This window comes from Ruditapes philippinarum, unplaced genomic scaffold (assembly GCF_026571515.1).
Source record: "Ruditapes philippinarum isolate M1 unplaced genomic scaffold, ASM2657151v2 ctg2952_1_1_1_1, whole genome shotgun sequence".
NCBI classification, from domain to species: Eukaryota; Metazoa; Mollusca; class Bivalvia; order Venerida; family Veneridae; genus Ruditapes; species Ruditapes philippinarum.
The window spans coordinates 58,136-71,539 of NW_026863626.1; the positions used below are offsets into that span (position 1 = coordinate 58,136).

The 13,404-nt window shown below is 33.2% G+C and overlaps 1 protein-coding gene across 1 annotated transcript in view; it reads left to right on the forward strand.

Moving 5' to 3' along the window:
* The window catches only part of LOC132722747 (uncharacterized), a 28,166-nt gene that overhangs the window by 5,999 nt on the left and 8,763 nt on the right, over positions 1-13,404 (forward strand). The window contains exons 6-20 of the mRNA XM_060707289.1: positions 499-656; positions 1,514-1,633; positions 2,359-2,470; positions 2,750-2,928; positions 5,043-5,150; positions 6,230-6,310; positions 7,004-7,127; positions 7,701-7,865; positions 8,459-8,695; positions 9,439-9,557; positions 10,806-10,842; positions 11,190-11,287; positions 11,692-11,803; positions 12,522-12,685; positions 13,060-13,170. Coding sequence (XP_060563272.1) covers positions 499-656; positions 1,514-1,633; positions 2,359-2,470; positions 2,750-2,928; positions 5,043-5,150; positions 6,230-6,310; positions 7,004-7,127; positions 7,701-7,865; positions 8,459-8,695; positions 9,439-9,557; positions 10,806-10,842; positions 11,190-11,287; positions 11,692-11,803; positions 12,522-12,685; positions 13,060-13,170 — 1,925 coding nt within the window. The remainder of the gene's footprint in view (positions 1-498; positions 657-1,513; positions 1,634-2,358; positions 2,471-2,749; positions 2,929-5,042; positions 5,151-6,229; positions 6,311-7,003; positions 7,128-7,700; positions 7,866-8,458; positions 8,696-9,438; positions 9,558-10,805; positions 10,843-11,189; positions 11,288-11,691; positions 11,804-12,521; positions 12,686-13,059; positions 13,171-13,404) is intronic.

Below are 13,404 nucleotides of genomic sequence, written 5' to 3' on the forward strand. Positions count from 1 at the left end.
TTTAAAAATCTGTTCATTTTGGGGCATAACTTAATAATTTATTAAAATCAGTTTATAATTGTGCATAACTTAATAATTTATTAAAAATCTGTTCATATTTGTGCATAACTTAATCATTTATTAAAATCTGTTCATATTTGTGCATAACTTAATAATTTATTAAAAATATGTTCATATTTGTGCATAACTTAATCATTTATTAAAATCTGTTCTTATTTGTGCATAACTTATTAATTGATTAAATACTGTTCATATTTGTGAACAACATATTTATAAACCAGTTCATATTTGTACACAATATAATGATTACTAGAAATTGTTCATATTTTTGCAAACGCCTGATGTATGATTAAAGCTCTGTTTACAAGATAGATACGCGAATTGAGGATTTAAAATGCACACGCGTTTCTTGGTAAAATCAGTAAAGACTAAACTAAACACACATTTTCTCAATATTCTTGTAGAATTTTATGTTTGTATTACTCTCGCGTTTTATAGCAAAGAACTGGAGTGATCCTGTGGGCTATCCGCAGATACCTGTTCGGGCACTGGCTACTGGTGTTTTTGTGAACAAATTAGGATTATTGAAAAACTTCACACACTATTATGATTATATCGACTTTAGAACATCAATATCAGACCCAACCGTGTTTGAGGTAGGACCTTCTTTCTTTGTACTCCAGCAACTTTTGTTTCAAGTACGATGATATAGATACTCCGTCAAGAAGCCCCTCGTAACCTTAAAGAACTCTTTTTCAAGCGATCTATTTTGCTATTATACACATTTTGACAATGCTACACTTTTATAAAGTTTTTTTTTATAATACTGCACGTTTGTAAAGTCAATTTTCATTGGATAATAGTGGCGTTTACATTATATTATATGTTATTTTGGTTTTGGAGTGATATATTACCTGTTAAGATTTTATATCACCCGAGCTCGGGTGATATAAAATCTTAACAGGTAATATATCCACATATATCACTCCAAAACCAAAATAACATATAATATACACGGCTGCTCGCAATTTTCTTAGAAATCTCACTTTTTCCTCAAAAAGGAAGTTTGCTGTATTTAAAATTCGTTATAAATATTCCTGACAGATTATATGACCGTATATAAACGGTTGTTTGGATTATATTTTTTAAACAGCCGTTTATATAGGGCCATATAACCTGTAAACAATCTTTATAACTAATATTGTAAACGTCACAGATATCCAAATGAAAAGCGATGTCACAAACGCGTAGTATTATAACGTCGATTTTTATTGGTTATATAATTCATATATACATGTACACGGCTGCCGTCTGTTCAGGAAGAAAGAGCCGTCTGTTCAGGAAGAAAGATAAGTTTACTTTTTCCCTAGCTATATGACCGTATGTGAACGGTTTTTTGCAAAATAGTTCACCCATATAAATTCAGGTTATACAAACCAATCTACAACCGTTCTGGACCTTATAACCTACCTTTTTATGATATAACTGTATTTAGATTTATATAATTTTATAGACACCTAAAGGGATTATTTGTAAGCGGAAAAAGACAAGACCTGTCCCACAGCTTATGAACTATTACCATTACCGACAAGAAATCATCCAAGGGGGAAATAATAAAATATTCTTGGCAGATGTAAGTACTATAGTATTAATTGTTCTACCTTGACATCTATTAAATACATTTTGCTATTTTATCAGACTTGTTAATGATTTGAGTCATACTGAACTACGATAGTTAATGTACTCCTAATTTATACTGCAAATAAGTAATTTGGACTGATGAATAACAATAGATCGCAAATAAGAAAATGTAAGAAAACGCGATAACAATTTTGCAATAAAAACTCCAGGTACTGTATTTTAGACCGGAAATTAAGTAACCATATCTCATGATATCCAAGTTTGTACCAAACCTTAAAACTAGTAATAAGAGCTTTTCACATTAGAATAAGACATAAACTCACGATGTTAACGGAAATAAAGAAGAATGCACTCACGATACTGTACTTAGGATATTGGAACGCAAACTAAATTCAATAGACTCATGGCGCTTTATTTAATGTAATCACGAAATTATTTGGACTGGACATACGACAATATATTTTAGATCGCATTTTTCTTGATTTAATGAACTTGTCAGACTATTTTTTGAACACAATTTAAATTTAATAGACTCACGACTAACTTTATTTGAACGCAGACCCTAGTTATATGGACTAATTCAGGCTTTACATAATAAATATGCATCGAGTCAGTCTTCAGCCAGGTGATAATATTTCAAACATTGATAAACATTATGATTAATTTTGAGAGATGATTTGTATAAAAATTGTTAAAGCATTTAAGATCTCTATATAGGTTTGGTATGACAAGGAATATCGATACATTCGCTACGATTATCGAACGGCAACTGAGGTGGCGCCACTGTTTACAGCCAGTCCTATCACAGAAATACACGATTATCGTTATGGTAATGTTTATCTTGTACTGCTATATTTAAGTGTTTTCCCATTTTTCTTGTTTTTTTTCTTCTTTTAAACAGGATTTCAATACATGAGAAACTTATTTATAAATATAGTATCTGAATATCAGATAAAAGCAAATATTTTTTATATAAAGTGAGAAAAACAAAAGGACACGTTCATATAGTATGAAGTAATATAAACAATTGTTACAAATTATGGTCTCTATGCAAAGGCGTTCGTTAGTGCAGGTTGGTTTGTATATATTCAGAATATTCTCTCCACAGGTATTCGTTACACGAAGGATCAGGTATCGGGGCGGTGCGTGTCGTCTTCAATAGATAAAACTTCTTTTGATGTGGCACAAAATACAACTATATATAACCAGAATGGCTCTTACGTTATACACATGAAAGATCCTATGCAACTTTTTTACCTGGATGACAGTTACGAGTACACCGGACAGGTAATATTACGTAATTGTCTGTAAACATGGCTGATGTTACCTTCCATAAAATATAACTCAAACTTTATTATGCCCCCCTTCAAACAAGTGGGCGTATATTACTTTGCATTTGTCTGTCGGTCGGTCGGTCCTTCGGTCCATTGACCAAATGGTTTCCGCGTGATAACTAAAGAACACTTAGGCCTAGTAACTTCAAACTTAGTATGTTGATTGTTCTTGACCGGTAGATGACCCCTATTGATTTTGGGGTCAAGGGGTCAAAGGTCAAGGTCACGTTGACCTTGTATGTAAAAACGATTTCCGAGTGATAACTTAAGAATGTTTAGGTCTAGGAACTTCAAACTTTAAATGGTGATTGTTCATGACCAGCAGATGACCCCCTATTGATTTTGTGGTCAAGGGGCCAAAGGTCAGATTGACCTTGTAGGTGAAAACGATTTCCGATCAATAACTTGACAAGCTATGGGCTGTGGCCCTCAAATTTTATAGGTACATTGGCCTTGGTCAGTAGATGACCCCTATTGATTTTGGGATCAGGGGATCAAAGGTCAAGGTTGCATTGACCTTGTATTTCAAAATAGTTTTCTATCAATAACTGGACAACCTATAGACGCTTTACCTTCAAGCTTTACAGATGCATTGCTTTTAGTCAGAAAATGATGGAATTTTAGCGTTAATGGGTCAGAGGTCAAGATCACATTGACCTTATAGGTATCAACGCTTTCTGATTAATATCCCAACTCATGGGCCCTTTACCTTCAAACTTCACAGGTGCATTAGTCTTGGCCAGTAGATAACCCCTATTGATTTAATGGTCAAAGGTCAATGCCATATTGACCTTGTATGTTTCTAACCAATAACTCAACAACTCAAGTTGCCTTGGTTGATATTTTTTATTAAACTTAAAATTCTTTTGGTATACACATTTCTAGGTCTTATGCAATATAACAACTTGGCTGTCATTAATGAGGCCTACATGATTCAAAAAATTTATGCATATAATTATTATTTGGTAAGATTTGTAATAACTTTGTCATAAAGTTGCTGCACACAATCTTTGCTTTCACAATTTCCTAGTGACTAGTCATGACCAGTAATTTGGTCACTCGGTCAAAAGTCATAATAACCTGATCACATGACTAATTGGCTGCCGATAGGGGGCATAATGTTTTACAAACATGTCTTGTTGTATTTCAAATACTGCGTGTCCGACTGTGTCGTCTATACATAAAATGAGCCGCGTCACGACATAACCAACATAATGGGTTTGCGACCAGCATGGATCCAGACCAGCCTGCGCATCCGCGCAGTCTGATCAGGATCCATGCTGTTCGCTATCAGCTTCTCTACTTGTAATGGGGTTTGTAAGCGAACAGCATGTATCCTGAACAGACTGCGCGGATGCGCAGGCTGGTCTGGATCCATGCTTGTCGCAAACGCATTACGTTGCTTTTGTCATGACACGGCTTAAATGTTCAGATCAATCAAAATATTTCAGAGATATCAAAAATAGTATCGCTTTGGTGTTTGGCCATTAATCTAGTCTATATGCAATTAAATTTCGTCACACAAAATTCAGTCACTTCTTTCACTTGACAACGATCTGCACTTCCGTGCAAACAAAATTTTTTGCACCTCTTTATGTCAAAGAGGTTTTTAATTGTAAAAGGCTATGATGCATGTGGAATTTTTTTCTTAGCATTTTTTGTTGTTTTCTTTTGCCTTTTTTGTTTACTTAAATATTTTTTAAAGAAAACACGCATATTCAATATTAATCTTTCATTACAAATCCGTGCATGTTGAATTGTTTGAAATATGTTTTTGTGCTTTCACTTCTTCATTCTTTCGAATTGTTCTTTTTTCACAATATTTCATGGCTACTTTTCTCCGTTTGAAATTGCATTTTTTCCCTTTCTTTCGTTTTCTTTTCTAATGCTTAATGTTAGTTATCACTATTTTACTTTTATCCCATATCTTATATTCTTTTAAAAAGCAAATGGAAGATTAAAAGAAGGGTTGAACAAAAGCTTTTGATTTTCACCAAGCGGTCTTCAAGATTTGTCATTGCATTTATAAAATTTTGAAGAAAAAAATAAACATTTTAATATTTTCAGAGAATGGCACGTGGTCTTCAGTGCGATGTATTTACGTCATACCGGACTGATTATCCAGTTCCGGGTGTTGGCAAAGTTGGTGCCGTCTTTGAGTACTATTTCCTGTCTGTAAGTATTTTTTTTATTGCGCTTCTATAAAAATAACATGAAATACCGAATGACGGGAACAGAAGTTAATTTTTTATGTAATTACAATACTTTGTTTGCTAACTGTTTAGCAGACAACAAGAAAAACAAAAACGTTAAATAAGGTTTAATATCGATGGTATTAAAACAAGTTTAAATACAGTTCTATACTGAAGCTTCATATGACAAATAGATCTAACATCGGGTTGACTTAACCAATTACCAGATATACACGCCTTTTAATGCCTTTTTCACCCCCCCCCCCCCTTCTGTTGTCTCAAATGGTGAAATAATGCCTAGGCGCCAAATACTTATTTTTGTTTGAGAAATGTTGCTTAAAATAGTGACCACCTTTTCGGCGGCGTCCCTTATCCAAAAGATACATCAGGAGGTTGCTAGAAGGGGGATTTGCCCCCTTCGGTTTGGGGGTGTTAAGGGGGGCGGCAGCCCCCCTCATAGCCAAGAAAATTTTTGACTTGTGAGAGGCTAAAAATGACCCCAGGTTGATCATAAGGTAACGTGTAACCAACGCTGAAAAGCATTTGACTCTATCTCAATCCATTGAGAAGTTGCAGTACTTTGAAATCAATTTTGATGGGGGAAAAAACAACGCAATATAGTGATTTTTGGCAATTTAGAGATGTCCCCTCGTTGTCATGGTAAAAGGAAATTTAAGACTGAGCACATTACAAAGGTAATGGTCCAGTCAACATTTGTTCCAAGTTTTGTTAGTATTGAAGCAGTTTTTTTTTATAGTATTATAGCAATTTGAACTTGTAACGGGAGACTTTTCAATGAAAACAGCCATTATTCACAAAATGCTCAAATGTTCGACTTTTCGCTTGGTGGAGTCGCAAGGCGAAAACACGAATGACACAAATCAGCCAACTTAATACATTTCGCTTACTTCTGTATACATTCTATAACAACAACTACATGATAATATTTTTAGATATAAGTAAAATTCATTCTTACTGATTGATTTTTATGACCCCAAAGTGCGGTCGTTTATCTGATGTCACTCACCATCCAAATACAAATGTATTGCTTTTCCATTACAGAAAGGTTTTCAAGAAGAACCAGATGACGGAAGTTCGACCCCAGGTGATGTCCCTGTTTACCTTGAAGTCACTGTTCCTAATGTAAGACTTTCATCCTATTAATCAATCTTAACAGATTGCTATACTTAATTAACTCCCTGGATTTTTCTTGACCAACCTTAGGAACCCTTCGCAAAGTAATTATTACCGAGTATGAAGTGATATGGGTGACCAAAGGTTTTATAACAAAGGAAAATAAAAGTATTCCTGAATCAACTGCCTATTTGTTTCCATATTACGACAGAAAGCCTTATTGTAATGTGGTGGTGGTGATGGTGGTGGTGGTTGTGGTGGTGGTAGTAGTTTTCACTCCGAATCACGGCAGTAAGCCACATTGCATTAACCAGAGCACAATTCAACTACCGCATCGTTCTTGGGCAAGCTGTCAAGCAGTTTACCAGTACTAGTTGCCTTCACTTTCGCAAGGAACAGAAACTTCTGTACATACCAGAACAGAGGTACAGTGCGAATGACCGTAGAAAGGATTTCATGATCAATCACAACGAAAGTGACCTGCGCCTTCCGGTTCGAACCCGGTTTACCTGATTCACAGTGCAATACCTTTTAAACTAGCCTGACGGCTTTTGTAAAGTAGTGAGATATATATTGTGATTTAAACGTGATTAAATCCACCAACATTGTCTATCTTTATACAATTTATACTTCAACTTTCAAACGTATGATTTTACTAGTTTCCATTAAACAGACTAATGTTACAAACGTTCTCTTCATCAGATAAACTATCACGTGATTTATAACTTCGTGGACTTTGATGAAGAACATCCAGACATATCGATCTTTGACGTGTCTACTTGCTACTCCGAGTCTTCAAAGCTACAGTTCCAAGTTCGATTCCCTGGCAAGTAGACGACCTATTATGGTCTATGTTTTTCTATTTTCTTCAAACATTTCTGACGCTTTAAAGTTAATGCTTGCAAAACGTTACCAATCAATTTTTATCACTCTCATTCCCTTTTAAACATATAGGTGTTTGCTTCTGAAATGCTGCTCACACAAATGTCGTTTGTTATTACAGACTGGTCTTCATGTATCTGTAATATAAATGAGCCGTGTCATGACAAAACCAACATAGTGGTTTTGCGACCAGCATGGATCCAGACCAGCCTGCGCATCCGCGCAGTCTGATCAGGATCCATGCTGTTCGCTATCAGTTTCTCTACTTGCTATAGGGTTTGTAAGCGAACAGCATGGATCCTGATCAGACTGCGCGGATGCGCAGGCTGGTCTGGATCCATGCTGGTCGCAAACCCATTATGTTGGTTTTGTCATGACACGGCTCAAATGTATATCAATGTGTAATGATAATAATGTAATGATTATTGATAGATATTTTGAACGTATATGACATTCTAATTACATTAGATAATGAATTGATGTATCTTTGATAATAATTTTGTTTCTGCCGTCATAGGTTCATACAAGTCTGGTACAGCTGGTCAGATTATTCTGGATGCTCAGCGTTATTTCTATGAAAACATGAATGTGAACCCCATACGTGTCCAAGACGTTCGCCTAGACTATGACAATTCTCAGATCTACATCTCCGCTACACTCATCGACCGATCCCCTTTTGAAGGTTATAAAATCAGTTATATAGCTCTCTAAGTCTTTGTCAGGTTATATGGCCAAATATTACCGCTGTAAAAATATTTTTAAAATAATTATTTAAAGAAAAATTACAGCAGTCATGTTTATTGATAATAAAAACGTAACGTTTATCCAATCAAAATCGCAGTTACAAACATGGAGTCTGACAAAAAATATGGCTGCTCGGTTTAAATGAGTTAAAAACAACCGTAAATAATTGATTAGGTTTATTTTTATTTTTTTTTTCAAAAAATGCCATTTTTTTTTAATTTTACCCATGAAATATGGTACTTTACTCGCAAGAAAAAATAATTGACAACATACAAACTTATAAACAAGATTACCATGATCGTTGTTTTGAATTCGAGACATGAAAATAAGTAACTGCAACAATTTCTGCTTTACTGTAAATTTAAAATTTACTGGTTTGTAACGGATGACGCAGGTGGACTTTCATCATGGTTGCTTTGTTTGTCCCCGCTTTTTTGAATTGATATGTTTTGTAGGAGATGTGAATGTAATGTAAATGTATACGTAACTTAAACAGTCAATTTCAAAAGATTTTATTTTCTGTATCAACAGCACAATTTACTTATTTGGCTGGAAAAGAAATAGAGAAACACGACGACAAAACAATACCTATTGCTAATGCCGCTAACTTCACGGAATGTGCGAGGCTTTGCGTGACTAACAGTGATTTTGTGTGCAACAGCTACGATTTCTGTCGCCTTGATCCCCAGGGTATCTGCCGACTCAGCAAACTACATATTGGGGACGGGGCAGCAGTTGTCATCAACAGTACATGTGATCATTTCTCACGTAAGTATTTGGTTTTTGTAATTGTAATCAAAACGTATTGTTTGACAATATTGACCTGAGACAATTGAATATTCGTTTCTAACGGATTCCAATAAATCTTAAGGTATAACGGTATACAGGGTTAATGGATAACAGAACACTTGCCGAAATATCCTGAGTGGCAAGGAGTAAAGATTTCATTTTTGATATGAAGGTATACATGTAGAAGGTTCGAATGTAGTGAAACATTATTTTAATATTATTTTAACTTCATTTTGATATTGGCAATAATGGTCAATACGTATTAATAACATTTCACGCGTAAAAATGGGCAATACAATGTGGAAATATTTTAATATCAATAAAATACAAGAATAGATTTTAAATATAAATCAATTAATTCGTAAATAGCTTGTGAGGTTTTGGAATATTTCGACTCTTTTTGTTTCAAACATATGTCGAACGAATAATCGTAGCGGTATGCCTTCATTTAAGCTATTGATTTATTGACCGGCCGATCGATCGATCGACTTTTTATCTAACGATGATTGATTAATGGCATGCTCGATTCAATCAATCAATTGATTGATAGGGTTTGATATCATATTTCATATTTTAAGTTAAAATTATTATAAGATCAAACCTAATATCTAAAGGTCTGATCTATTTGATTAAATTGATTTATTTGATTGATTGATTGATTGATTTATTGATTGATTGCATTTTACACTAAATGATTATATAGTTTAACTTTATATTTGTAGGCACTGTAAATGGGCCGGCAGCACCGGAGCCCTCTATAAATACGGCTTACAATCTACTTCAACAAGCTGTATATAACGGCCAGATTCAGATACCCGTTATAATGACAGGAATTGACCAGGTACACAATAGTACTACATGTATTATTTATCTAATTCATACTTTACTTGTAGAACTGTATTTATTATTTCAAAAAAAACAATTGCGTTCTATTAAGGACTGTACATATCAATTTATAAATTTACGTCTATCGTTTATCATATCAATTTATTAATTTACGACTATCGTTTATTTTCCGTTGTATTTAGGACTTTGCTCGCAATTGTGTTGTATTTAGGGCTGTTCATATAAATTTATGTAGCAATTGTGTTGTATTCAGGACTATTCATTTATTTTTATTTAACAATTGTGTTTTATTTAGGACTATACCTTTGTTTTTATATAGCAACTGTGTTGCTTTTTGGGGCTCTGGATATTAATTTATAAAGCATCTGTGTTATATTTAGGACTGTGCATACTAATTTATTTTGGCAGTTGTGTTGTATTTAGGGCTGTAAATATTAATTATATAATAATAAATATTAATTCGCATAGCTATTGCGTTGTATTTAGGATTGAATATATAAATTTGTATAGAATTTGTGTTGTTTTTAGGACTGTATTTATTAATTCATATAGCAATTGTGATGTATAATTATTTTCTCTATAGACCATTAAAAGTCTATATGTGACTAATAGATTGCACAGCATTTTGACATCTTTCATCTTTTAGTAGTTGTAGCACCGAGTATAGTATGTATATCTGTATACGGTGCTATATTTGTGTTGTATTTAGGACTGTAAAAATTAATTCAAATAACATTTGTGTTGTATTTAGAACTTAGAAAATTATAAATAGTAATTGTGTTGTATTTAGGACTGTAAAAAACAATTCATATAGTAATTGTGTTGTTTTTAGGACTGTACAAATAAATTCATATAGCAATTGTGCTGTAGATCTACTTAGGACTGTAAAAGTTAATTCATATCACAAATGTGTTGTATAAGGACTGTTCATATAAATTTATATAGTAATTGTGTTGTTTTCAGGACTATTCATTTATTTTTATTAAGCAATTGTGTTTTATTCAGAATTATACATTTGTTTTTATATAGCAAGTGTGTTGCATTTAGGGCTGTGAATATTGATTTATATGGCAATATGACATTGTGATTATGAAATAAATAAATACATGTAGCGCCAAGTGCATTCAATAATGTTAATTATACATTACTTTTTATCATTATTTCATTATATTTATAATATTATTATGCTAAAGATTGTCTGTGTAATGACGCGTTTACATTATGACGTCATTGTATATTTTAGCTGACGTACACGGCCGTTGATGTTGCTGTTACATTTGGTATGTTCTTTGGTCAACTTTTTCTCTTTTTTTCTATTTTTATTTTGTTGTGAAAATCTTGCACTGTATGCAACACATTTAACGATTAAAATCGATTTCTTTAAATAATCTTTTTATGTAAAACATTTTCAATTTTCCGCCAACGTTTAAAAAAAGACATCACAGAGTACATGGATGATATTTTGTTGAAGTATCTGTAGCAGTCATCTTTGTTGATTTAATATGGATTCTTGGACAAGCAGACTTATATTGGGAGATCTAATACATTATAATTTGAAATAATTCGAAACTCTTGTCAACAGAAGAAGAATTGAATGTGTTCTTGAAATCATTTCATTTTGTTCTAGGTTGGCTGTCACCTAAACCTTTACCTAAACTTTCGGGACAATTTTCGTATCATGAGGAAATCACCTTACCAAGTCAAAAAGCTGTTTTCAACGCACATGTGAGACAAATTTATATGACGTTTTGATCGTATGATCAATAATAAAACTCGTTATTTGTTTTAAAATTCGATGATTATGTTTTACAGACTGTCTGACTGAAAAATAATAAAAAAAGTAGACAAATGTTTAATGATGTTGTAGAACTTGTATAATTGCTAAACTGTTTTATATAATTATGCTCTGTTCGTTATCTTGTTTAATGCTTATGTATTGCTGTGATTATGTCATGATGGTCTTATAAGCCTTATTTGATTAAAATAAAACAAATGTCTGTCTGTGTATAACTGACAATAAAACATATAAAACCGTTTATAAGTTTATAACAAGTAACAGTTCACATGCGTGGGTACGGGCATGGTGCCCAATGAGAAATTGATTCCATCCATACGTGGTATATTTGCAGATTTACTACGACTCAGATTTCAAACTTGTGCGGTATGATTTAGTAAACACACAGCCCAGTCCACCGTTATTCACATCAGACCCAATAACTACCATACATGATTACAAATCAGGTAAAACAATTATTTAATAATAGCTGATGAAGTTAACACGTTTTTCCTTAATTATCATTATTTGTTTCGCAAAAGGAATTTGTAACATTTAGAGCTGTTATACATGTATAGCACAATATTTCCTGCAGAATGTTTGTGTTTTTTTTAATTGATTTAAGGGTACATTTGATTTTTAACCCCTTACCTGCTAAATTTGTTAAATGCTTCTTTACCATTCTTTGAATCTAAAACAATTCATTTTGAAAACGAATGTATGGCTGTCCTGGCCCTACGCAAAGACTATGTCACATAACAATCATGTCTCGATCAAGTTTATGAAATATCACTATATTCAAAAAACAAATCATAAATTTGTTCTAGGAATGAAAGGCATCCATCAACAACCTGACCGACTGGTTTGAACATATTTATTGAAATTCGATAGCGAAACAAGTTCTTGCAACTTATATTAATCACTTTCGAGTCCTCTTACTGGAACCAACCGGTACTGGTGTCATATAAAGAAACATTGTCGTGACCCGATTAGGGATCAAACCCACGATTCCTGGTTGAGAGGGAGACACCTTAACCACTAGACCACCGTTTCCCTATCTGATTTACTTTATGAACAGAAACGTATTATTGTGTAAATGAAAAGTATGACTAAAACTCATCCGATGGGACAAATGAATCACGAAATATTGTATCTAGAGATATGAAGAATAAATAATAATTACAGGTTTAGCATATACCCTCGACAAGAAGGAAGGGAACTGTACTATAGCACCGATCAACAACGCCTCATTTGACGTTCATACCAGTACTGGTTCGGGATTCTCCGTCAAAATGAAGAGTCCTATAGATTTATTCTATCTTAACGGAACTTATCGATATGCTGGACAGGTTTGATTTCTTACAAAATAAAACCTATTTATCTTTTGATGATTCTATATTTGTGTAAACATACATTAAGTAATCATAAGACACTACTTTTTTAAAAGATCAACAAGAATGGAAGGAGAAAGGCCACCGTCTGTTACTCACTGAACAAAGGTTTTTCTCAGAAATATTCTATTAAATGATTTTTGCAAAGTGCATTTTTTAAGTGAACTTTCATTACATATGATACTAGAATTTTGTATTCCTATATTGTTTTCTTTCATGCTATAAATATCAAAGAAATTAAGTCAAGAGATGTCATATGCAAACAAAGTCAATTAACTTTCACAAGACAATAAAAACATAATGATGAATCAGAGATGCTTTTGCTATTTTAGCGGACAATTCGTGGTATACTCTGTGACGTATTTGAAGACAAACGGACAGACTTCCGGTTTGGTGCAAATCCACTTCCGCAGTCAGCTGTCTTCCAGTTCTACTTTATGTCGGTAAGAAAGCACAACGCTATATGAAAATGTTTGGGTTTTTTTCTTCAGAGAAATAATGTAGCATTATATGGTCATAAGTTTTTTTCTTTTAAATTGGTTACTTTATTGCAATATTTTCTTAAGATATATCTTTTAGAATAACAAATGTATTTGAATTCAACACATGTTTAATTTTTTATACAGATACTTTTTTTAGATGATAGTACTGTTACACCTGACTAGATTTTCATAGAA